General features: G+C 35.4%; 2 protein-coding genes across 3 annotated transcripts in view; one reads left to right on the top strand and one right to left on the bottom strand.

The window, feature by feature from the left end:
* Positions 1-26,164, top strand: part of LOC144965737 (phosphatidylinositide phosphatase SAC2-like) — a 183,270-nt gene that overhangs the window by 90,202 nt on the left and 66,904 nt on the right. The gene's annotated exons all lie outside the window — the stretch shown is intronic.
* Positions 1,499-26,164, bottom strand: LOC144965735 (octopamine receptor 2-like). Of its 2 annotated transcripts, XM_078901377.1 has the most exons (3): positions 26,009-26,087; positions 5,718-5,910; positions 1,499-5,116 (listed from the first exon to the last, which is right to left on the bottom strand). In XM_078901377.1, the coding sequence occupies exon 3, from the start codon at positions 4,467-4,469 to the stop codon at positions 2,610-2,612; it is 1,860 nt and encodes a 619-aa protein (XP_078757503.1). In that variant the 5' UTR covers positions 4,470-5,116; positions 5,718-5,910; positions 26,009-26,087; the 3' UTR covers positions 1,499-2,609. The 2 variants fall into 2 exon arrangements, with proteins under 2 accessions (XP_078757503.1, XP_078757502.1); XM_078901376.1 differs by lacking the exon at positions 5,718-5,910 and having other exon boundaries at positions 26,009-26,164.

Below are 26,164 nucleotides of genomic sequence, written 5' to 3'. Positions count from 1 at the left end.
GAAAATTAAAATTTGTTGTTATTTTTTTATTTGGTATGTTTATTTATTTATTTATTATTTTTTTTTTTTTTTTGTTATTTATTTTTGTGGTTGTTTTCGTTGTTTTTATGTATATTTTTTAAGGTTCACGAAATAAACTTTTCAATGTGGTATCTATCGTAACTCACATTATAATAGTTCAGCCCGAGAATGAAATATAGAGGCATGGTACTTTAGAGGGTGGCAAAGCGCTTTGAGCACGTTTAGTGGATATTGCGTATATATATATATATATATATATATATATAATATATATATATATATATATATATATATATATATAATATATATATATATAACTGCTCTAGTTTTTTTTTTTGTTTGTTTTTGTTTTGTTTTTAAGAATATGCTCACCTCGATATAATATTGTTTTGAGACGATTGGTCACATACTATTAAAATGGTGCATACAATGGTGAATAGACCCTATGATGTGTTGACAAAGAACTGAAAAAGGTGTGTATGAAAAACCGTGCCAGACAAAGCACTATATCATACACACCTTTTCGCATCTTTATCTTACACCCGTGCCTGCTCCCTAATTTGTCACAATAGAGATGTTTAAAAAATTGAGCTTTGTATAGCGCAATAACCACTAAATGTGCTCAAAGCGCTTTACAATGGGTCCCTGGTCAACAGCAACATTAAACATGTAGGACGGGACATGACGCCTGTTAGGCGATATTACAATTTTTCGGACAAAGACACGCTGTTAACGACCAGGTACTCATTTTAGACCTGAGTACGGTGAAAGAATGTGAGTAAATAGCCTTTTCCAAGGACTCAACTACGCGAGGCTCGAACCCAGGACCTCCCGATCCGAAAGCGAGTGTCATACCACTAGACCACATAGCCGCACATGTATCTTGATTGGATGTCACAATGTAAACATTTCCGCGACTTATAAAAAAACGCATTGTGGCATTATGTTACGTTTTATGAGAATGATCAAGTAGATGTTATACGTGATGGATGATGCGTGATACGCGTGGACTGTTAAGAATCTCTGGTGTGTTTACAAACAGCGTGAAACTAAAACGGATACTTTCTAAAATCGGTTTAAATTGATTGTGATTTATTTTCAATACATTTCAGGCTATACAATGACAAGAGTTAAAATAGATTTAATGTAGAGAGCCAAAACACAAATTATAATAAAATGCAGATACGCCTTTCATTCATTGAAACCAATAGAGATCTAGATAAAAAGATAAAACAAGCACACACACAAAATGAAGTTATTGTTTTTTTTTCTCTAACAGATAAGATGAAGAAATTAAATGAATATTTTTACTATCGTTACATTTCTTGGAAACAAAAAAAAAATCCAAATAACATGGAGGTGGAAAATTTTCCACCATTTTTAAACATATCTTATTCACGGTTCACTAGAACTGAGTAGAATATAATTTATTGAAAATTTATTTTGAACTGTATTCCCTTTACATAATATAATGATGATTTAATAAATGAGTTTGTTCAGGATATCCAGTTTTGTCATTTTTTTTTTTTTACCTCACCCCCTTACCCAGTTAAGGAAGCTACTTTCAATTACTTAATTACTTAATTACTTAATTTATTTATTTGTTTATTTATCTATTTTATCCATTCATTCATTGATCTATTTATCTATTCATGTATAATCGTAATTATATATTTATTTGTTCATCATTTATTTATTTATTTATTTATTTATTTATTTATTTATTTATTTCTGAGCAATACATTTCTTCTTGTTATTTATTTTAATCAAATAGTTGTTTCCTGTCGGACTCGAAAAATGCATTATTCTTTCCGTTTTCGTCACGTGAAGTGCCGCATTATGCATGGAACAGTTTACAATAAACATTATTTTCATTTTTTTCAAAGTTATTGATTCTGTTTAAATGTATTTTATACATTTTTATTTTTATTTAGTACATATCCGTATCTCAAAGGTAAAGTTCTAAATATATTAGAATGTTGGTCATTTGAGTGTTGTTAATTTGCACTTATTTGTATGTTTTGCATGGCAGCGCATCTCTTATTGTCTGCTATTCAAGATTTATAGCTATAGACCCTAAATGTACGTGTTTGCGAAATGAGCAGGAGAGAGAAAAAGTTATCGATATTTTGTTACACTTTCTTGTTCCATAGTTTTTGTTATATGACATACATAAAATGGCAGATTTTAATGCGCCCTTATTTGATTCTTTCTGTCGGCTCCAACAATATTTTTCGAAAATAAACGATCTAGAATAATAAAAACCCGGTATAAATAGCCATTGCGGACAATGTCACAACCAACCCCTTCCTCTATAAAAAGAAATTAGTAAAGCAAATAAACGGTTCATAGTTATCTATACAAAAAATAATAACTTTTCTCGTGATCAATACAATGAAATTTGATAGTCATTTATTTTTAAATGGTAGATCTACACAAAATTGCATGATGATTGTGATGACTGAAGTGTTAAGAAAATTACAAGAAAAATGAAAGCTAATTTACAAATACATATGACCGTTTCCTGATACAAACATCCTTATCAGAGTCATTCCTCATTGGCGTTTCTTTAGAATTAAACACATTCACTATCTTATTTGTCGACGACGAGCTGTCGACTTGCATCCGAGTAACTTTTTGAAAGCGGATTTAAAATCATCGTTGAACAGCGTGTACAGCACAGGGTTTAAACTGGAATTGGCGTATCCCAACCATATAATGGCCGACACTAAGTGTGTATTCATAACACAGCTGCTACACAAACTCCTCGAGATGTACATCCCAACGAACGGCATCCAACAAATAATGAAACACGCCATAATCAGCAGCATACGCTTGGTGGCCCGCTGCTCTCTGAGTTCGAATCGCCTTTTCATGCTCAAGGTCATGCGGCTGTTGCGTCCAAATTTGGTTAGATCGCACGGTAGAGAGTGTCGTGGAACGCGTGGAGAATGAATCACAGCGTCATCGTCTGAACTGTTTAGCACATTGGCACTTTTGCTCCGATGTGGGATGGGATTAAGGAACAGGTTATTTTTGTTATTTACAGATTGCGACTCTCCAAAACCTGAGGAATTCAGGTTGTTGACGGTACCTTCATGGCTGTTCCGTCTTTCCAACCCCGCCACGTTTAAAAACGAGATAGATGGAGATTTAGACTGCGAAGGACTTCTCTCAACTGATACGCTTTGGCTTCTTCGTTTGAGGATAGAGCATTCTTGCGGTTTTGATATTTCGTCAATACTGTTAGGCTTGTTGTATAAGATTGGTTTAAGTGTAAGAGGATACGATGAGCCATTTAAAGATGATGTGGAATGATTCGGATGCTGAATATTTTCTGAAATGTCATCTGATTCGCATGGCCTTTTATTACCGTTAGCGTCTTCAGGAATACTATGCAATGATTCGGTGTTGACGGCCACTTCTGGAACCAATAACTGATCTGTTACCATTAAATTATCATCATTTTCATTTTCATCCCTGAGATCTAGCCCAGATATAGATATGAGTGTTGTTGTCGTAAAATCCCTCACAACACATTCGTTCTGGCTGTTTACGGGTTCTATAATTGACGGATGTCCATTTTCATTATGCTCATCATTGTCCTTAGACATCACTCGTTTAGTTTTCCGTTTTATTTGTCGGGACTTACGATGGAGAACGGTAAAGATGCGAATATACATAAATATCATGAGGCACAGTGGAATGATGAAAGATCCGACAGCGGAATAAATCACGTAACTGCTGGTCATGAATAACACACATTCATAACTGTTCATGCGTGCATTGAAGGAGAAGAAACTTGGGATCATATGTCTCCATCCGATGACGGGCGCGAAGGAGATGACGAATGAAAATATCCAGACGAATACGATACAAATGATTGCCTTTTCAACGGATCTTTGGTCATGGTACCAAACAGGATAGACAGTAGCCATGTATCGATCGAAAGCCACAGTACATAAACCCCAAACAGAGGCCGTGCAGTACAAAACGTCTGCAAGAAGCCACACGGTACAAGCCAGTCTCCCCATCACCCAGTACCCCAGAACATCATTACAGATGGAAATCGGAAGCACGGTCGTTGCCAACAAGAAATCGCTTATGGCTAAGTTTCCAATCAAACAGTTCGACATCGTTCGAAGTGTGCTGTACTTGTACAAGGCAACAAGGACCAATACGTTTCCAAATATGGTCCATAATGTGATAAAGGAAAGCACGACACTAACCAGGACGAACGTTGCGATGGATTCATATCGTGTTGTACATACAGGGTAGTCCAATAGCCATACGTCACTGTTCTTGGTATCGCACCATGGTGCGGAATGAGTTCTATTCCCGATGATGGTTGTGGTGACGGTGCTGGAAAAAGTAATGCTGGTAATATTAGCCGCTGTGCTTGCTGCTGTCATCATTACGGCTTCAGAATGGTAGCTAGTCAGCGACATGAAGCTTGGAATGTCAACGATACCTGAAATAATATATCATACTACTTTTTTTAAAAACCCAATAAGGAATTAGTATCCACATCGGGTTTTTTTTCTTCTCTGTATTGGGATTTCTTACGATGCTCCTTACCCCATTTTGTCCTATCAGCACCCAATGTTTATTTTAATTTTGGCACTTATAACAAAATTATTCCATGTAATCATGTACTTGTGTTTCTAATTATTGTGTTCAATGTTGGCCTTGTGTCCAGGGACGAGCATTATGTTACTCTTGTCACGGACAGCAAGCATCAATAACGTTAAATTCTGCAAAGCATTCCAATGAGTTTTTCAGACAGGGATTAATAAGCTGAAGGATATCAAGAGGCGAACATAATTTGGTCATAACTGTCATTATTTCCCTGTTTTATGGATCGTTTTCCCAACGGGTCTCACAAAGGCAATTTATCGTAGTCATCGTGGCCTGTCCATTTTTTATGAGGACTGGTATGTTTGAGTACAGTTGGGTTTTAGTAGTACATGATGTTTAGCCCCATACGTTACTATTGTGAGTGGTGGATTTTATTTTTTTATTTTTCTTTGTTACGTTGCTCGACCTGTCCACCAACGATGATGGTGACTCAAGATACGTTCATGTGTCTTTTCCACTGAAATTTAAACAAAAGAAAATAAATTAATATCAGTCATATTAATTAAAATTAATATACAATGCAATTTATATTAGTCAAAAAATTTGGAAATCAATCTAAGACAATGCCAGCTTCGGCTAACAAATTAAACTAACTGGATTTGATGATAAGAAATGATTGTGAGAATCACTTTGTTGTTTTTAATTAAAAATGCAAGTCCAATAACTATTTTCACTTGTATCTGAATAACAAATTGAATAAAATATTTGAAGTTAAACACCTCCCTATAAGGGAGTTTAAAGAAAAACAAGTTTTTTTGATTGAGTTTAATGCAAGATATAGTTCAACACTTTACCATTCATCTAACTCGTCTGCCCCGCCTCCTGCTCCCCCCCCCCCCCCCCCCCCCCACCCACCAACCCCTCCTTCTCACCAACGCACCCCTTCCCTTAGTGACGTATCGGATTCAGAAATGAAGACACTCCTCCAATTTTTTCTAAAGAGTCACACGTTTTAAATCTCTTCCAGACACTATTATATTGTGCTTGGAAGTTGGACATTCGATAAATATTCTGACGATATAAAAAAGAAAAGACAAATTCAAAACAAAACAACCCACCGGAAGATCCTGTCTTCTATTCATGCCAAGATTCCAATTCATTGTGCTCAGGAAATCCACCAAATCACTTTACTATACCTTCACGGGTGTAGCTGACCCCTGTGACATCCAGGAGAGCAGCTTTTTTTGGTCTTCTCTTATTATTATCATCTTTTTTTTCCTCATTACAGAATCCGCCTTAATGGGACCGTTTCTTTATCATGAGAAGAAACAAAATAATGAAAAAGATAAAAGAATACCAAGTTAACGATGGCCTTAGTTGCGAAATGATATGATTTATGGTGATGGTTTTGAACCTTTTTGTGTTGCCTTGATCCTGGTTTGTTGGGCGTGGTATATATAGCACCGTCTAGTTGATTGTCATTTTGTTCCATTAATCTCATATTTATAATGCATTTTTTCTCACGCCTTCGTTTCTATTCTGGGATTATTGTAGGGCTTTTATTTAGAATTATAACTAATTTCTTCCAAGAATGCTTTGAATAAAGCATAGTGCTTTGAATACTGATTTCAATGACATGTTTCGCTTTGAATAAAGCATAGTGCTTTGAATACTGATTTCAATGACATGTTTCGCTTTGAATAAAGCATAGTGCTTTGAATACTGATTTCAATGACATGTTTCAATCAGATTTGTTTTACTCGAAACATGACCAATTTTTAACAAAATAAATAAATGGCGTTCTTTTTTTAAAATGTTATCTATCGAAATGAAAGTAACGTTTATGTTGAAAGTGTCACCTCGTTAGGTGCCTATGTCTCGATATATCTAACAGTAATAAAACAAGAAATGCAATTGAAGAAGAAAAAAAAACATCCTGTGCTTTAAATATTATAAGCAATATCAACTAAATGTGCTCAAAGCTTTACACGTTATCCCCAACCAGCAGTAATATAATTTAATGTTTCGGATGAGATACGAGGCCTGTACGACGCTTTTAACATTTTTATTTCGACAGAGACAACGCTGTTAAAAACCAAATACTCATTTTACTCCGGAGCTCGGTGGGAGCATTTTTTAAATTTTTTAAATTTTTTCGAGGACTCAATTTTGCGCTCCCTGACAAGGACTCGAACTAGGTTCCGAGGGCGAGTGTCATACCACAAGACTACAAAGCAGTACAGTGAAAGGACGAATCCGTTTGCATTTTTCTAAAGAATCACCACGGTTTATAAAAGAATGGGTTCTTGTAAACCGTGTCTCCTTTCCAAGTAAAGATTAAAATAGTGATTACGATTTGTGGATGGAATGGAATTACTTTCACATCTCTTATCAGATTTTGTGGAAATCGAAGGGGAGATAAGGGAAAATCAAAGGCTCCAGGACCGACAGAATCAAGATGGAGGACACCTGGTCCTTTATTTATTTTATTTATTTTTTATTTTTTTTGGCATGATGAATGATAAGGTGTGGTGACGTAGGTACGTGTGGGTAGAAAAAGACACTCAAAGATTAAGAGATAAAGAGATTGAGAGAGGGTGATTGAGATAGGAGAAAGATAAGCGCGATATAGAATTAGATCTTGCTTGTCTGTCTTACCAACCAAACTTCATACTGATAGGACTCAATTATTTAATATGATGATGATGATGATGATGATGATGATGATGATGATGATGATGATGATGATGATAATTATGATGGCAATGATAGTAATGGTAATAATGATGATGATAGCAATAGTAGTAGTAGTAGTAATAATAATAATAATAATAATAATAATAATAATAATAATAATAATAATAATAATAATAATAATAATAATAATAATAATAACATAATAGTAATAATAACAGAGCAATAAAAATCAAGAATCGGCATAAAATATCCACTGGACGTAAAAAATCAGAATACGACAGAAAGAGAGGAACAAAAGGAAGGAATATGCGATAACATTTGCTAGGCCGTATTCTCCGGGGAGTTAATTCGATCTTAGATGGATATAGATTTATTTTCACCCAAACGTGAAAAAGTCAAAGTGCAGCCAGTGATAAAAGGTTCATGAAAATTCATGACAAGGTTTGAAAACGATACCTTATTTGTTTTTCGTGAAACTCAGTGAGGAGTTCAACATTAACCAGTTAATTGTCGTATTCTGGAAAGACGTCAAACTCAGCGTAGAGTTAAACTTTAACCAGCTAACTGTCGTATTCTTGAGATACGTGAAGAGTTAAACATTAACTAGCAAACTTTCGTATTCTGGAAAGACGTGAAAACTCAGTGAAGAATTAAACATTAACCAGTTAACTGTTGTATTCTGGAAAGACGTGAAAACTCAGTGAAGAATTAAACATTAACCAGCTAACTGTCGTAGTCTGGAAAGACGTGAAAACTCAGTGAAGAATTAAACTAACCAGTTAACTGTCGTATTCTGGAAAGACGTGAAAACTCAGTGAAGAGTTAAACATTAACCAGCTAACTGTCGTATTCTGGAAAGACGTGAAAACTCAGTGAAGAGTTAAACATTAACCAGTTAACTGTCGTATTCTGGAAAGACGTGAAGCTCAGTGAAGAGTTAAACATTAACCAGCTGATTGTCGTATTCTAGAACAATGAATAACTCATGATCTGACGGGCGGTCCGAGGTTCAATCCCCAAAGAATGAAGTCTTATTTTTGGGGATTTTTTTTTCTTGTATTTTCTTTCTTTTCATATTTCTTAAATTTTTTTTTTTTTGGTTGTGTTTTTTTTTCTTTTCTTTGCCTGGCACTGTTTCATACACACTTTTTCAGATCTTTAACTTAAATTGTTTATTTTATGAGGTTCACCCTGATTAGTGCTTGTTTATGGGACGTTTAGTCGCGTATAAATGTAAAGTTTCGTTCTCGGCGAGGATAGATTCTGTTCCATTAATTATGCATGTTTAGTCACCCATTGTTAGTCCATCAACTCTTCGCACAGAATATTCCGGTTCTCATAGTAATAATACCATGATGATAGGTAATCGATTCTTTAAAGTTAAAGTGTTGAATTGAATTCTCGTTTGTTCGTGCCTGACTATTCTTCATGCATTACAACTTTGAAGAGGGAGAAAAAAAATGGTTTAGACGATTTAATTACCGTAATTTTCACAAGGGTACGCGATTCTGTTGTGAACTCTCGCCGCATACATTGAATACATGAGGACGAAGACATTTGAGTTAGCCCCATTGCTCCATTTTATTTTGAAAATATCAAAGTGACAAAATAGGAAACAGGCTCTGTTGTACGATAATGATTTGAAAAAGGGTGTATAAAACATTGCCAGACAAAGCAAAAATACTAGTAACCCCCCCCCCCCTTTTTTTTTTTCTTTTTAAAAATCAGTTTGCCTGAACCGGGGATTATGGTAGCACATCCCAACATAAAACCGGGCTGAAGCGTTGGGTTACAAAATTGCCAATCTCCTGTGGAAAATACTCGACTATTGTTCACAGGATTTTGAACCCTGTATCGATCCAGCCGTGTCCGGAATAGTAATAAAGCAATGAGAATAATGAGTCCATGTATTTATCCTGACTCCTTGTAGTCGATCAGGGCTGTCGCTAATAATTTATAATACGACCGCTTGGATAATTATTATGTTGAGATCTTTTAGACCATATCATTATTATGATCAAGTTGGCGTTTCATAATCAAAAGGTGATTACCAACCAGTATGTATGTTTTTATCGCCAAGACATCAATGGGTTATTTATACAATCCCTTGTATTTACTTGTGTAGTGTACTGAAAGTCACTTTGAGGCAAATGTTATACTTGAGCGGCTACTCATTGATTAATGCCTTAATAATATAATGAGAGTGCAGGATGAAACGGGTCACAACGATTATCTCCTTCAAGTTCTCCTTACCTTTCAGTATGAACATAGAAGTTTGGTCAAATGTAAATGCGATGGGGCACGAAGGATTCTTCAATGGCTTTGGAATGATTAAATTGGGTATTACCAGAGAGCGTATCTACGCTCTCTGGTATTACCCCTTAACGCCACGAGTTTGCCAGTGAATGTTATTGCGCGATAAAAAATAACAACGAATTATATTAGTCTTTAGTCAAAAAAAAACCAGATACTTTGTTTTTCGTAACCATTATGTTTGTAAAAAGGCTTTATTTTACATTGAATTCAAGCTATATGAAGTGAATATTTTAGAAAATACTTTTTTCATCATCATAAGGTATTGATTATGATGACGATGATAATAATAATAATGATAATAATAATAATAATAATAATAATAATAATAATAATAATAATAATAATAATAATTATTATTATTATTATTATTATTATTATTATTATTATTATTATAATGATGATGATGATGATGATGATGATGATGATGATGATGATGATGATGATGATAAAATCAATGATATATACATATATATATATATATATATATATATATATGTATGTGTGTGTGTGTGTGTGTGTGTGTGTGTGTGTTTGTGTATCTATATTTATTAATTTATTAAAGGATAAAAACTGGTAATTGTAACTGTCGGTTTCACGTCAAAGAAATTGGGAAGAATAATGAACTGGTGGTGTTCTTTTCTTTTCTTTTTTTTTTTTAAACTACGTATGCAAGAAGTATTTTTGAACACAAGATTACACTTGCCAAATAACCTTTGGGACCTAGCATATTCCACAATAGAGAACATGATATTACACGAGGTGCTCTTGGGAGATGGACCACTTGTCGCATTTCATGGAAATTGTGTTATTAGTGTAGTGTAAAAGAATAGACAATTTACTACATTTTGCCATTTATTTTATAAAAACAAATGTTATATAATTAGCTCCCATACGGTTATCAGGGATGCCGTTTTTCGAAGATGAAAGTATAGGCTGTTTAAAGGCAACAGTTAAGGGGAATATGGATGGATATATATATATATATATATATATATATATATATATATATATATATATATATATATATATATATATATATATAATCTCCATTTCTATGATGTAAGGGGGATACCGTTTGATGAAGAGAAGTTGTATAAATATATTTTTATATAATATGCTATTTAGAAGAAACATTTTCTGGCTTTTTTTTTAGTTTAGCAAAGGGCATCCATGTATTATTTGAAGGAGACAATCTGTAGAAAAGCGGATTTAAGAATAACGGCTTCAAGGTTAATTAAACGTCCTCTCAACGTTTAAAAAAAAAACATGAGATTATGTTTGGGTTTTTTTTTTACAAGAGGCCAAACGAACAAACGAAAAACCCAAACAAAACAAACAATCAAACAATATTTTAAAGCAGAATTATGTCATTTTGTTCGAATTAATATGCATCGATTTTAAGAACGAAAGTAATTTATCAAACTATTAAAGTTTTAAAGATAATTTGTAGTTGAAATAATGTTTAAATTAAATTAATTGCGTTGAGACGAATGGTCACGTTTATATCGTGCGGAGTTTATAATATTCGATCGTTTATATTATTAATAATAATTAATAATAATGATGATGATAATAATAATAATAATAATAATAATAATAATAATAATAATAATAATAATAATAATAATAATATGAACACCAACGTATTCAGAAGGTAGTCTTTTATAATATACTATATTCCATACATAGACCTAATCATAATCATCAATGAGCACTAAGGAGAAAGAAAGTGCGGGCGCAAGCCTCTAAGTGCGTTGTTTAGAGACGCCATCAAATCGAGAATGTAGTTCCATAGTTGGAATGAATGGAGAAATAGCGTGGAAAAATGATTAGGTCTACCTCCTTTTATTAAGAGGAAAGGGGAAAGGGGTAAGGGGTTATTTTCATTAATGATGAGGAATAAAAAGGTATGGGGAAGTACTAAATTGTGAAAAGGGAGACTAAAAATATCACGGCGACAGGGAGCTAGATCGGTTATCCAATTAAGATCAAAAGTGTGATGTTAAAACACTGGTTCCAATCTGACTGGAAGTGTAAACCATTGTGTAATTGTGTTGCTGGTTTCAGAGTGATAGGATCTTATTTTCTATCCTTAATAAATGCTGGTTGTCAATAAAAATCATCCTCGTTCTTCCACGCCCCATAATCATAAAAATCTGCTTATAACATCCTGTTACTAAAATGGTTAATACCACTTTTCGATTCAATTCGTAACCTATTCATTGTTTATACATTGTCCGAAGGACTGTTGACACACTTCCGAAGAGTTTAAAATGGAAAAAAAGGAAAGTTTCTCTACCCTATAAGCAAAAGCGTGGCTCAGCGGTACGGTCTTTGCTTCCTACCCGAAAGGTACCGACCAAAAAAATGACGTCAAAATGCCAGTCTTTGGCCTCTAAAGAAAACAAATCGTGAGTTGTATTCAATAGTTCAACCAATCATCAAGCACAGAATTACCGGCAAATCTAAAAACGATAAAACTATTCTTTTTACAGAATGATATACGAGTAACTTGCATTACTCGTTGACTCAAAAAAGATTCGTCTCGATATAATATGGTTATTTTCACAATACAGTAGTGTAATAAGTATAATCGATGATTGCCTGTGCGTAATAGCCTTTATTGCGGGCTCTCCACTCGTCTTACATAATATAATATGATACAGTATGGTATAATTTTATAATTTTATCGCCGCTGCACTGTGTGGCCTTGCGCAAGTTAACTCATCCTAGCTCAATTGCGGCGATGCACTGCAGCTCACGCCTGGGTTATTCCAGTCTTCCCTAGAGACAAGTTCCCCTATGGGATGAGTAAAGGGATTTTTTTAAATTACTAGATGTTTGACCAATTAAAACTCGGGATTTGTGACACACCCTCAAACCGTAGCCATCGTTAACTTATAGCCTGACATTGACCAAAAAAATGACGTCAAAATGCCAGTCTTTGGCCTCTAAAGAAAACAAATCGTGAGTTGTATTCAATAGTTCAACCAATCATCAAGCACAGAATTACCGGCAAATCTAAAAACGATAAAACTATTCTTTTTACAGAATGATATACGAGTAACTTGCATTACTCGTTGACTCAAAAAAGATTCGTCTCGATATAATATGGTTATTTTCACAATACAGTAGTGTAATAAGTATAATCGATGATTGCCTGTGCGTAATAGCCTTTATTGCGGGCTCTCCACTCGTCTTACATAATATAATATGATACAGTATGGTATAATTTTATATAATATATGATGTGAAACAGCATTATAGTTGAATATTTTACTCTCAATTAATAACATCTTCTTATAACAGATATCTAGAGGTCACTTAAAGATATTTCATTATTTTGAAGAAATTCATGGAAATTTTTAATCAACCTACAAAATACTTCAACGATTATGGTGATGATGATGGTGATATTGATGATGATGATGGTGGTGGTGGTGGTGATGATGATGATGATGATGATGATGATGATGATGATGATGATGATGATGATGATGATGATGATGATGATGATGATGATGATGGAGGTGGTGGTGGTGGTAGTAGTGGTGACGGTCACGACGATGACGACTAAGACCATAGCAGCTAGATGCCCAATACCTACTTCCCCTACTTAGCTTAGTTTTCACGTGATCTGTGGCCGAGTGACATTTATCTCGTGGAACAGATTAAACTTGGAAGGTTATGAGCTCTTAGTATTGTATTTGTTTCTGTGTTCGTATGTGTGTGTGTGTGTGTGTATGAATGTTTTGTTTGTTTGTTTTTTGTTTTTGTTTTTTGTTTGTTCGTTTGTGTTTGTTTTTGTTTTAGGGAGAGACAGAGAGAGAGAGAGAGAGAGAGAGAGAGAGAGAGAGAGAGAGAGAGAGAGAGAGAGAGACACAGAGACAGAGAGAGAGAGAGAGAGAGTGAGAAAGAGAGAGAGAGAGAGAGAGAGAGAGAGAGAGAGAGAGGCAGACAGACGGACAGACTGTAGCCATCGTAAACTTATAGATAGTATGCGCTTGACTAAGAAGCTCAAAACGTTACCATCCGGAAGTATAACAGACCAACACACAAACTCTGTGTAACCATGAACTTTTATAGTCTGGATAATACAGTTAAGTGAGAATTACTCATAAACGTGGATGGCAAAAACAATAACAAAGGCCTGAGTGACGTCAACTTCATTCTATCTATACCTGACACTGACCAAAAAATGACGTCAAAAGACAAGTCTTTGGCCACAAAAGAAAACAAATCGTGAGTTGTAATGAATAGTTCAACCAGTACGATCATTTCTAACGACAATTCACTAGACGCTGCAGAAAACTAAAAAATGACGTCAAAATATAAGTCCTAGAGGGTTCTAGTGTCAGGCTATATTATGTTAACGATAGCTACGGATGGGCAGAAGGGGGACGTGAGAAATATAGATATATAGATAGATCGATAGTCAGTTGGATAGATAGAGATTGGTAGATATGTAGTTAGCTAGATAGATGGATAGATATAAAAGTTAGATAGATAAATGTAGATATACAGACATGTATATATATATATATATATATATATATATATATATATATATATACATATATAAAAATATACATATAAATATGTATGTATATTTATATATAATAATAATAATAATAATAATAATAATAATAATAATAATAATAATAATAATAATAATAATAATAATAATAATAATAATAATAATAATAATAATAATATATCTTTATTGTCCCCAAAAAAGTGGCAATTTGTCATTTGGTTACACATTTATAACAATACAATATTGACATAGACACAGTCACACAAGATGCACACTAGTAACATAGTAACATATATATTATATATATATACATATATATACGCATATATAATATATATATAGAGAGAGAGAGAGAAAGAGAGAGAGACACACACACACACACAGAGAGAGAGAGAGAGAGAGAGAGAGAGAGAGAGAGAGAGAGAGAGAGAGAGAGATGAAGTAGAACTAGCTATAATATATGTTGTTGGGTAGGTACAGAGGTGATGAATAACAATATTATCTTCTCTGAAGATCTTTGCACATGATATAAACCCGTCTGGAATCTATTAGACGAATACATTTGTCACCGATACTGTGTGTCCAACGTAGGAGATACTACTATAAGGACACTTAGAAGTAAACACCATTTCTGATTTCTACGAGTGAAAGAAACTCACAAATCACAACTTATATAAAGATGAAGATAAAGGGCCTGATTGTTTCCGTCTTGGTAATTATTATTAATTTTGTTACCAATCAAGGGACTGGATTATGCATCGAACGCATGCTTTTAATAATGAAGAACTCGTCGAGTTATCTCCAATTTAGGAAACTTTAAGTAATAATTCTATTTTAACATGTGCTTGGGGCATTGATTGAGCATGTTGCGAAATGCGTTCCGAGGATTACAAAGTCACATGACAATTAGGCAAAAGCATTAATTGAGACTAAAACGATATAGAGAAAGTAAACGCTCCTGCACGTTTGTTTGTATATATGCGGTCTTCAAATATAAAAAGAATGTGTTAACGAGTCTCTCCTCAGCAAGATCCAATAATTAAACAGTCATAAATCAATAGATCAATAAACCGAATGGATGTATAGAATATGGCCGAATATAAATCGTCCTTGTTGATGTATTATATTATCTCCTCATGCATAGATAGCTTATGAATAAAACGAATCGGAAAAAAGACGGAAATGAAAAGCAAACAGCAGCTTAAAATGTGGACCACTTGCTGCATTGTTTTGTATGGTGTTTGTAGGAAACCACTCCAAGGAAATAAGATATTCACAAACACAAACACACAAAAGCAGTTTGTTTGCAATACATTAATGAGGAGATTCCAAACGTTTAACTGGATGAAAGCGATCAAAGAAGGCCCATGGAGGCGTAGTTTATCCAGATTTGTACAGCTTGCTACCCTTTGGATAGGACGCTAGTCTATCGCAAAATACTCTCCACTAGATCGACAACGGTAAATTAACATGTGATCTACTGCTCTGTCGACAGAGTTGTCGGCACCAGAGAGAGAGAGAGAGAGAGAGAGAGAGAGAGAGAGAGAGAGAGAGAGAGAGAGAGAGAGAGAGAGAGAGAGAGATAGAGAGAGAGAGAGAGGGGGGGGATCCAAAGGTCTTTATTTTTTTATTTTTGTAATATTTAGGCGAAAATCATATAAATACCTCTGTATGTGTGTTCGCGGAGGGGGGGGGGGGTCCTTAATCCTCGTTCATAATGCTATTATTGATTCTTTGCGTTTATGTAATGTAGTAACAACATCCTCCAGCCGGATATAATGTACCAACAAAACATGTGATACCTCGAACGTCTATAAATAGAACGAAATTGACAATACTCACCCCTTTATTCTTGCTTTAGCCAGCCCTGTTATGAGTATTTATCAATACATTGTATTAATCAGACTATAAAAGTTCAAGGTTACACATAGATTCATGTGTTGGTACGTTAGATCTGGCTGGCAATGTTGTGAGCTTTTTGGATAAACGCATAGTATCAATTATTGATATAATTTAGTGAGAACTAATGACCAAAAATTGTTTTCTTAAATAATATCAAAGAGCTGAATGGCTTTTATTTCTCCCTGGTTTGCATCGCTTTAAATAGCTGTTAAAATATTGTTTCTTAATCTGTTGACAGGACATTAGGATGATTCCAATTTACCTGTCGTTGTCGATTGCTACGACATTTCAATCATTTTGTGAAAGGTTTTAACTCACTCAACCCTAACACCGACTATAACCGTAGTTTACCCGAACTACTTTTACCCCATGCCTATTTATTACATTTTTATGGCACAACATAGGCGTAGTATCAAAGCTAATGTTTTTCGTTTTTACATGTTAATGATAGTTGAACAAAACTATCTATGAACATACTCAGTTTCAATACATTTTTTTTTCCAATTTCGACAAGTAGCAAAAGTCTCTAGGATTGAGTGAGTTAAACATTATTTGTTTCATTCGAGTGGATTTGTTAGAGTGTTCAATGTCAGTTGAATGATAATATCCGTTAATGTTATAAGTTGGACCATGTCCTTAACTCATTCAATCCTAGAGATTTTTGCTACTTTTCAAAATTGGAAACAATGTATTAAAAATGAGCATGTACATAGATAGATAGTTTTATTCACCTACCATTAACATGCAAAAACTAAAAACATCAGCTTTGATACTACGCCCAAAAATTTGTCTCAGAAAAATGTAATAAATAAGCATGAGGTAAAAGTAACCCGGGTAAACTACGGATGTAGTCGGTGTTAGGATTGAGTGAGTTCAGTTAATTACCGGACTCTGTAAAGACAAGTATTTGCACATTTTGTACGGCTATATGGTCTTGTGGTATGACACTTGCTTTCGGATCGGAAGGTCCTGGGTTCAAGTCTCGCTCGGCGCAAAGTTGAGTCCTTGGAAAAGGCGTTTTATTCACATTCTCTCACCGTACTCAGGTGTAAAATGAGTACCTGGCCGTTAACAGCGTTGTCTCTGTCTGAAAAAAAATATTGTAATATCGCCTAACAGGCTTCATGTCCTGTGCTAAATGTTAAGTGTTGCTATATGCCAGGTTGCTCTTGTAAAGCGCTTTGAGCACGTTTAATGGATATTGCGCTATATAAAAGCTCAATGATAATTTTAAACATTTGGACAGAAACTCGTCCTTCAAATATCGATCGATTTAAATGACCCTAATCTTGGCAAAAACTCTTAAACTGGAACTTCCTGAAGTCCCAGGGCTGAGAGTTTTTGCCAAGACGACGGTAATTTAAATCGATCGACATTTGCAGGACGACTTGACTTTCCGTCAGATCTAACAATCACTACTGGTTGGACAGACGGTGGTGGTGGGGGGGGGGGGGGGGGGGGGGGTCAGAAAAAATCAATCTCAAACTTCCCCGGGATCGATCTCTGTCTTTTTGCGTGTGAAGTGAGCGCTGTGCCAACTGAGTTGTTTGTTGGGAGCCCCTATGCATCATTGAGGAGAATGGATATAAATTTGTTAATATTATCAAAGTGTAAAATTTCGCATTTCCTAATATTATTTTAAAATTTTAAATCTATTTATAGCATCTGCATCACCCCAGCATAATACTGTCTTGAGTGATGAGTGTGAAATGAAAAATGAAGTACTGAAATTAAGATTTTTGACTCATCAAACCTATTCGGACAAATATCGCTAGTTGTTTACAAACAATAAAATGAAGGAAGTTGACATCAATCTGCTCTTTGTTATTGTTTTTCTACAAAGTGTGTGATTAGTTCTCAACAGACTCGCTCAATCAGGCCATAAGTATGAATGTTAAGGGTGACACATAGAGTTTTCTGTGATGGTACGATTGATAAGACGTGTAGAATCAGTGAGTATTTTACTTTAACGCATATCATCGATGGTAGCACCGTGTCGTTTATTAGTCTAGCACTAACCACCATTGTTTATATAAGGAAAGCCTCTTCCACTAGATGTCTATTACTCTACTGGACTCCTAACTGTCAAATATGTGCTGTCATCAGATGTAGCATCGGTTCTCATTAAAACTTAATCTAACTGAACTATTTTGAACAATGAATAAGCTTTTATAGAGGGAACGGAATGAATTTACGTCACTCAGCTCTTTACTATTATTTTTAGACAGCCTGTTAGTGATTTTTTTAAATGAATTAAAATTACGCCCTTTCGCAACCGCGCCATAAGATCCCAGGGCATTCGGTGAAGGAATATAGATAATCCATCAAACAGGATGTCTGATGTCAACAGGAGTCACCCATGTTGTCTAAGTGAGCAAATTGGGGGTTAACTCACTCAATCCTAGAGATTTTTGCTCCTTTTCAAAATTGAAAAAAAAACATGCATTAAAAATGAGCATGTACATAGATAATCTTATTCAACTATCATTAACATGCAAAAACTAAAAACATTTGCTACTACGCCTTAATTTATCTCAGAAAAATGTAATAAATAGGCATGGGGTTAAATGTAACCCAGGTTAACTACGGATATAGTCAGTCTTAGGGTTGAGTGAGTTAATAATCTTGCCTGAGGACTCCAGTGCAATGCCTTAACGACTCGGCCACTGATGATAGGTTCTCACTTATTTATATCAATCAGACTATGAACGTTAAATTAAGTTACACAACGTATTGTGTGTTGGCATGTTTAATCTGGCTGGCGGATGTTATGAATATTTTACCTAATCGCATAGCGTCGATAAAGCACCTAAATAGATTGATGCATTTAATCGGCCGTACTCAGAATAAAAATAACGCATTAAAAAATTTTGGCAAGAAAACTCTTCCTTCAAACTATCTATATCGATCGCATGGTCAAAAACTCTAAAACCCGGGACTTCCAGGAGATATTTTGACAAGATTAGGGTATTGTTAATCGATTTATGGGAGGCCTTCCGAAAGCTCCTACATCTCCAGTATTCTTGTTTTTTATAATGTTCTAGTATAGGGTTTGGGAGGGTGGGAAACTTTTTCTTCTTTTTTTTTTAAATCTCCCCCCTCCCAAACTCCGTACTAGAACATTATGAAAAAAAGTTTTCCCCCTCCCAAACCCCCCACTGGAACAAGAATACTGGGGATGTAGGAGCTTTCGGAAGGCCTCCCACGATTTATATTTGATTTGAAGGACGGTTTTTCGGGCCGAATTTTAAAATGGTTTTATTATTATTTTTTTAAATTATTCTTTAAAATTCAGATTAGTGCAGCACTGGTATTATGGCGAATACGTCAATTACTACTTGTTTTTCCACTGACAATATAATGGGCTTTAGTTATCACATTCGGAAATACCCACGTATTACTGAAATTTGATTCTGTGAAACGTTAGCTTTTGTGTTTAGGCGTCTGCCTACGAAAAAAAAAACAAACAAACAAAAACATAAAAACAAATTGAGTTTCGATAATGGCAATTTCCACTAAACGTGCTCAAAGTGCTTTTCAAAAAAAAAAGGGGGGGGGGGGGGTAGACAAAAGCAGCACTTAGCATGTAGGACTAGAGATGACGCCTTTTAGGCGATATTGTAATTTTTCGGCAGAGACAACGCTGTTCATGACCAGGTACTCATTTTACATATGAGGACGATGAGATAATGTGAGTAAAGAGCCTTTTCCAAGGACTCAACTTTGCGCCGAGCAAGGCTCGAATCCAGGACCTTCCGATCCGAAAGCGAGTGTCATACCACAAAACCACATAGCCGCATTTAAAATGACCCATATCTTGTTCAGAACTCTTAAACCTGGGCCTGAGTGATACAAAGCTCCTAAAAGATGTGGACTGTAAAACAATAATAATGGACAAAAATGAACATATTATCATCCTCGAAAAAGAGCAACGTATCAAACAAGGAACGTGTCGCAATCAAACCCCTTCTTCAACCAATAACAAAAAACAATAAAAGTAGAAATACGTCACTAAAAATCTAGACAGACAACAGTTTATTATATTAGTCATTTTTTCATTCAAACCCGGACTTGAGAATTATTTGAGAAGATGAGTCGTTTAAATCGATTGATAATCATTGAAGGACGAGTTTCCTGACAAAAATAATTTATAAGTGTTTTTATTTCTTTTCTCTTCGGACACAGCTGCTGTGTGTGGTATTGGGGGAGAAAAAAAGTTAATCGTTAGTCATCTTGTACAATTTCTTGGCCATTTCACCAGCAGACGCCATCAATCAATCAACCCTGTCAGTCAATGAACTAGTCCTCTGTAATTTACTGAGTTAAATTCGGCTCTTGACCGATTTTTTTGTTTTATATTTGAGACCCCTCGCCTCAAAGCGGTATTATGTTGGGATGATTTAGTACCTGAAACTTGAATTTATAGACAGGATTATCAGACTTGCGTTAAAAATAAGAATAAGATAAAATTCCCTTTATTCATCCCATAGGGGAAATTTGTCTCTTGGGTCTCTTCCAAGGGAAGACTGGAATAACCCAGGCGTCAGCCGCAGTTCAGCGCCGCAAATTGAGCTAGGGCGAAGTGACGTGCTCACGGCCACACAGCGCAGCGGCTGGTGATCGAACGCGGTACCTTTCGGGTACGAAGCAAAGACCGTGCCTCTTAGCCATGCTGCCCCTTTTGACTTTGTATTTGCTATTGAGGAGAATGAATATCTTATTTTAGTGTGCAAAATATCAATAATTCATTTATTTTTGGCCAGTTTAACTTTAATTTGACCCTTTATCATCTTGTTCATCCCGACATAATACCGCTTTGAGACGATGGGTCTCATTTGTGACCTCTCCGTTCAAATCGGTATTATATCGGATTGATCTGAAGGAAGGAAATAAACTATCAAGTTCAAATGATTAGAATTTTGAATATTTTTTTGCTTTGGGGCGTTTAGGAGTCAAAACTGATTATTTTCAATGAAAGCATAGGTGTTGACCGACGTGCAGGTCTGATATCCGAACCCACTTATGGGTCTAGTGTAATGGATAAAATTTTGCGGTTTTTTTTTTTTTTCTTTTTTTTTTTTTTTTTTTTTTTGAGATTTCCATTGCAACAATGAGCTCATAAGAAAGTGTGTTATCAGACCTACAAATAAGTGCACGTCGGTATTAACTCAAATTATTGGAGTTAAGCTTGAATTTGATATTAAACAGTTAAATGCCGTGCTCTGGGAAAAAAAAAACCTACTATTCAGAAATTTGGCCAGAAAACTCGTCCTTAAAATGTGCAAAAACTCTCAAACGTTGATGAGGGTATTTCAAATCGATCGATATTTGAAAGACGGATTATTTTTTTGTCCAAATTTTTAAATCCGTGTCTTTTCAGACTACCTACGTCAGTTTACTGACTGACCAACCATCATGTTCACCCCGACATAATACCGTTTTGAGACGTAAAGTAACATGTCTATCTTTTTTAAAAATCATTATTACTGTAATGATATTTGAACGATGACTTGTGGGTCAAATCGGACCCTTCAAGCATTCCTGAACTATTTTTTTTTTAGAAAATTGTTATTAACTGATTGACTGATCGGCAAATTGCCATCGAAAGGTTATCTTTTGGGTATGACCGATTTTGATGACAATCTTTGAGTGATGACTTCCTTCGAGCGCTGATGAACTGCAGACCTGCCTACGTAAAAATTTAAAAAATCGTTATTCTTAACCAAAAAATAAATAAATAAATAAATAAATTGTAGTCCATATAGTTAACTTTAAAAATCAACAATTTACTCTCTCAAAGATTTAAAAAAAAAAACACTTCAAAGTCCTTAAAAAAAGATAAAGCCTGACATCAACTTTCATTTTCAATTAAAAAAAAAAAAAGAAAAGAAAAAAAATTAAAAACTAGAGCATTTATATAGATCAATATCCACTAAACGTGCTCAAAGCACTTTACAAGGAGTCCCTGACCAACAGCTTCACGTAACACATAGAACAAGAGATGACGCCTGTTACATTTTTTCAACACTGTTAACGGCCAATTACTCATTTTACACCTGAGTACGGTGAGAAAATGTGAGTAAAGAGCCTTTTCCAAGGACTCAACTATGCGCCGAGTGAGGCTCGAACCAAGGACCTTCCGACCCGAAAGCGAGTGTCATACCACAAGACCACATAGTCGCACATAAGTTTTAATGACTTAAGAGATGCTCATGAAGTTCTGACATTGAAGCTAAAATTTCATAATTCTAGGAACTTTTCGTAATTGTAGGCAGGTCTGGAACTGTCAGTGTTTTAGCCCTCCCTTTACCAACTATAGGAAAATCGTCACATTCGTACCTATACAACCAACATTTTTCTTATTCACATTTCTTTTGTACATCTCAAAATTTAAAGAAAATGAACAGTGTGTTGTAGAGTATGTTTTGCTAAAGAAATTATTTATCTCAAGAACTTAATGTTTGAGTGATAAAAAATCTATTTTGCTGTTTGGTCTAGATAGTTGGGTGTGAAGTTTTGGGGAAAATCCTGAAAATGGCTGATAAGGAGAGAGTTAAAGGACAAGCGTTTTTTAAAAAAGGGAGTTAGTTATCATCCATGTGCGAGTTAAGTTGGTTTATAGAATGAATGACATTACTGTCACTCAGCTCTTTGATATTTGTATTTAGACCCCAAGTTGAGTGATTTGTTATCATTATTTTTTTAATCGGACTATAGATAGAACGAAGATGACGTCACTCAGTTCTTTGTTATTGCTTTTTACCACCCGCGTTTTTGAGTAGTTCTCATTAAACTGTATTAACCAGATTATAAACTTTCAAGGTTACACACAGTTTTATATGTTGGTCCGTTATACTTCCGGATGGCATTGTTGTGAACTTCTTAGCCAATCGCATACTATCTATAAACGTTTAATCTTCACATAGTTGTGTGTGTTGGTACGCTTTGTCTGGTGGGTAAAATCGGTGAGATTTTCTACCTAAATACGTATAATCAGTAAGAGGGTACATAGAATGAATGAATCGACTTCATTCAGCTCTTTATATTTTTAGCCGTCAGATTAGCTCTCACTAAATCCCTTCAAACAGACTATAAATATTAAGAGTTAATAAATGTCTGGTACGATTGATTTGGCTGGCAGAGCTGCTGAACGTTTAATCCATTGGTATTTAAAACGCCAAATTAGCAACCCTGAGTCATTCGCTTACTTCTGCTTTCAGAAAATGTTCTAATGGGGGGGGGGGGGGGGAGCAAGACGTGTGATATCAAAACACTGATTCTGATCTCCTTGAAAGTGTGGAAACCAGTCATCCGGAGAAAAGGATATACATTTTGCAACTGATCTTCTGTTTTCAGAGTGACAGCGTCCTTATTTCCTAGCCTTAATAAATGCTGGTCGTCAATAAAGAACATCCATCCTCGCTCTTTTACGCCTCGTAATCATAAAAATTTGCCTATACATCCCACTAAAATAATTATGTCATTCAATACCTATTCATTGTTAGTCCTCCGGAGGACTGGTGACACACTTCCAATGTGTTTCGAACTGGAAGAGAGGAAGTTGTAACGTCAAGACTTCTGCTTCCCATTTTTGCCGATGTTTAGAATGGAAAGCTACGATCTTTTTGGACGGTTAAATTCGACTGAAAGACTTGAGTTCAGCTTTGTAGGATCTTAGGTCTTCTATTATGTGCAGCAACTGCGGTAGAGACTGCCATGCGAGGATCGGTCTGCTGAGTCACACCCGTCGCTGCTCTCAACAAGACTGGTGAGACCAAAGTCAAACAGGGCGCAAACCATCGTCTCTTGAGACGGAAGGATGTCTACCTATTATGTGCGGTTTTGTGGTCTAGTGGTATGAGGCCTTCAGATCGGAAGGTCCTGGGTTCGAGTCCCGCTCTGAAACGCGCATTATTGAGTCCTTGGAAATGTCTCTTTCACTCACATCATTCACTCACCTTGCTCAGGTGTAAAATGAGTACCTGGCCGTTCACAGCGTAGTCTCTTTCGAAAACAACAATTAATATCGCTTAACACGCTTCGTGTCTCGTCCCACGTGTGAGGAGTTGCTGGTGGCTAAGTCCTCTTGTAACGCGCATGGAGCACGTTGAGTGGATATTACGCTATTACGCTATATAAATGCTCAATGTTAATTATTATTTATGTCGGAGGTTCGGGGGGGGGGGGGGGGGGGGGGGGGGCTGTTAACTTGGTGACAAAAGGTTAGAGTAACGCAGACTACTACAAAAATTCCGTAGAATTACGAATTTTAGGCTCCAACCTGAACAATAATATAATAATATATGGATTTTTAATTCAATAAAACTTCTTGAAAACGAAGTTCTGATGCCACAGTTATATATATATATATTATATATATATATATATATATATATATATATATATATATATATATATATATATATATATAATGGAGTTTAAGGCATTATTTTTGCGTATCAAGAACAAGTATGTGATTTTTAAGATTAGATTTAGTCTATGTTATTACCTCTGAAAACTACGAATTTTTCCTATTTCATGTCGGGAGGTCTGGTTTAACGGATAAATGACCTGAAATATCCGACTTTGGATTGTATCACTTTAAGAAACCTTGTTTTAGTCTACTGTCTTCAATAATAAGACAGTTTATCATAAAATCAGTCCCTAGTTTCACATTTGTGACCTACCGTCTCAAAACGGAATTATGCCGATTTGACTAGTACCCTTTACCCGTTAACTGCCGTACTCTGGAAAAACACGTATTTTAAAATTTGACCAGAAAACTCGTCCTTCAAATATCGATCGATTGTAATGACCCTCATCTTGAGAAAAACTCTCAAACCTGGGGACTAAGGAAGATATCACGAGTTCCCAGGTTTGAGAGGGTTTTTTTTTTTCTATGATGGGTGTCATTTAAATCTATCGATTAAGAAATAGAACCTTCGAGTTTCGTGCAATACAAGAAATACTTTTCATTCCACCCCTCTTCCACATACTTGCAAGCTCGTTGTGTTATTTGGCATGATAAAAATAACATGTTTAATAATGTTATTCTCCACCAACACCAAGAGAAATTAACTCAACGTTAGATAAAGTGGCCATATTTATTATATTCAAGTTTAAGCGTTTTTGTTCATCCCGTCACGATATATACCGCTTTGAGAAGGTGGGTCATACTTTTCATTTTAAAATCACGTTTGAGCATCGAGATCATGCAGACATAGATAATAGAGTTTTAAAATGTCGGGTCTCGTATGTGATCCATCACCACAAAACGTTATTATGTCGGGGTTAGCCAGATGCCCCCAAAAAATAAAAAATTTTTAGTTAAGATAAGCATTTTTCTCTGGAAAGACGTATTTAAAAATTTGGCCAGAAAACTTGTCCTTCAATTAAATATCGATCGATTTAAATGACCCTCATCTTGGCAAAGTAAAGAAAAAAAGAAAAAAACTTTCAAACCTTGGACTTCTGAAATCCCAGGTTTGAGAGTTTTTTCCCAAGATGAGGTTCATTTGTATCGATCGATATTTGAAGACGAGTTTTCTAACCGCATTTTCAAAATACGTGTTTTTCCAGAGGACGACAGTGAACTGGTTAAATAGATTTCTTTTGTCTCCTAGATTCAATTAAACAATCTAAACCATCCCGGCATTATACCATTTTAAGGAAGAGGTTTTTTTTTAGAACTGAGCTTTTATATAGTGCAATATCCTCTTAGCGTGCCCAAAGCGCTTTACAAGGGGTCCCTGGCCAACAGCAACGCTGTTAATGGCTAGATACTCATTTTACATCTGAGAACGGTGAGATAATTTGATTAAAGAGCCTTTTCCAAGGAATCAACTATGCGCCGAACGAGGCTCGAACCCAGAACCTTCCGATCCGAAAGCGAGTGTCATACAACTAGGCCACATAGCCGCACAAGCATAAGATATAAAGAAATATGTTGACACTTACAATAAAAACACAAACTCCATGTGCATGTGACTAAATTTTGATCCCGGTAATGTTATAATCGTCATGTACACTGAAATCTCTTATACCACAACAACCGTTTTATCCGATAATCCGCCAGTCTCACGGACAAGTGAGAGAAGAGAGTGAGTGAGTGAG

Source organism: Berghia stephanieae, chromosome 2, assembly GCF_034508935.2.
Source record: "Berghia stephanieae isolate SIO BIC M18660-M18661 chromosome 2, UCSD_Bste_1.3, whole genome shotgun sequence".
NCBI lineage: Eukaryota > Metazoa > Mollusca > Gastropoda > Nudibranchia > Aeolidiidae > Berghia > Berghia stephanieae.
The sequence above is the reverse complement of the archived record's forward strand: the minus strand, read 5'-3'. Positions and strand labels throughout refer to the sequence as shown.

Bases quoted from the DNA above. Each gene is read 5' to 3' on its own strand.
- LOC144965735 (XM_078901376.1), bottom strand. From the start codon at position 4,469: ATGTCGCTGACTAGCTACCATTCTGAAGCCGTAATGATGACAGCAGCA.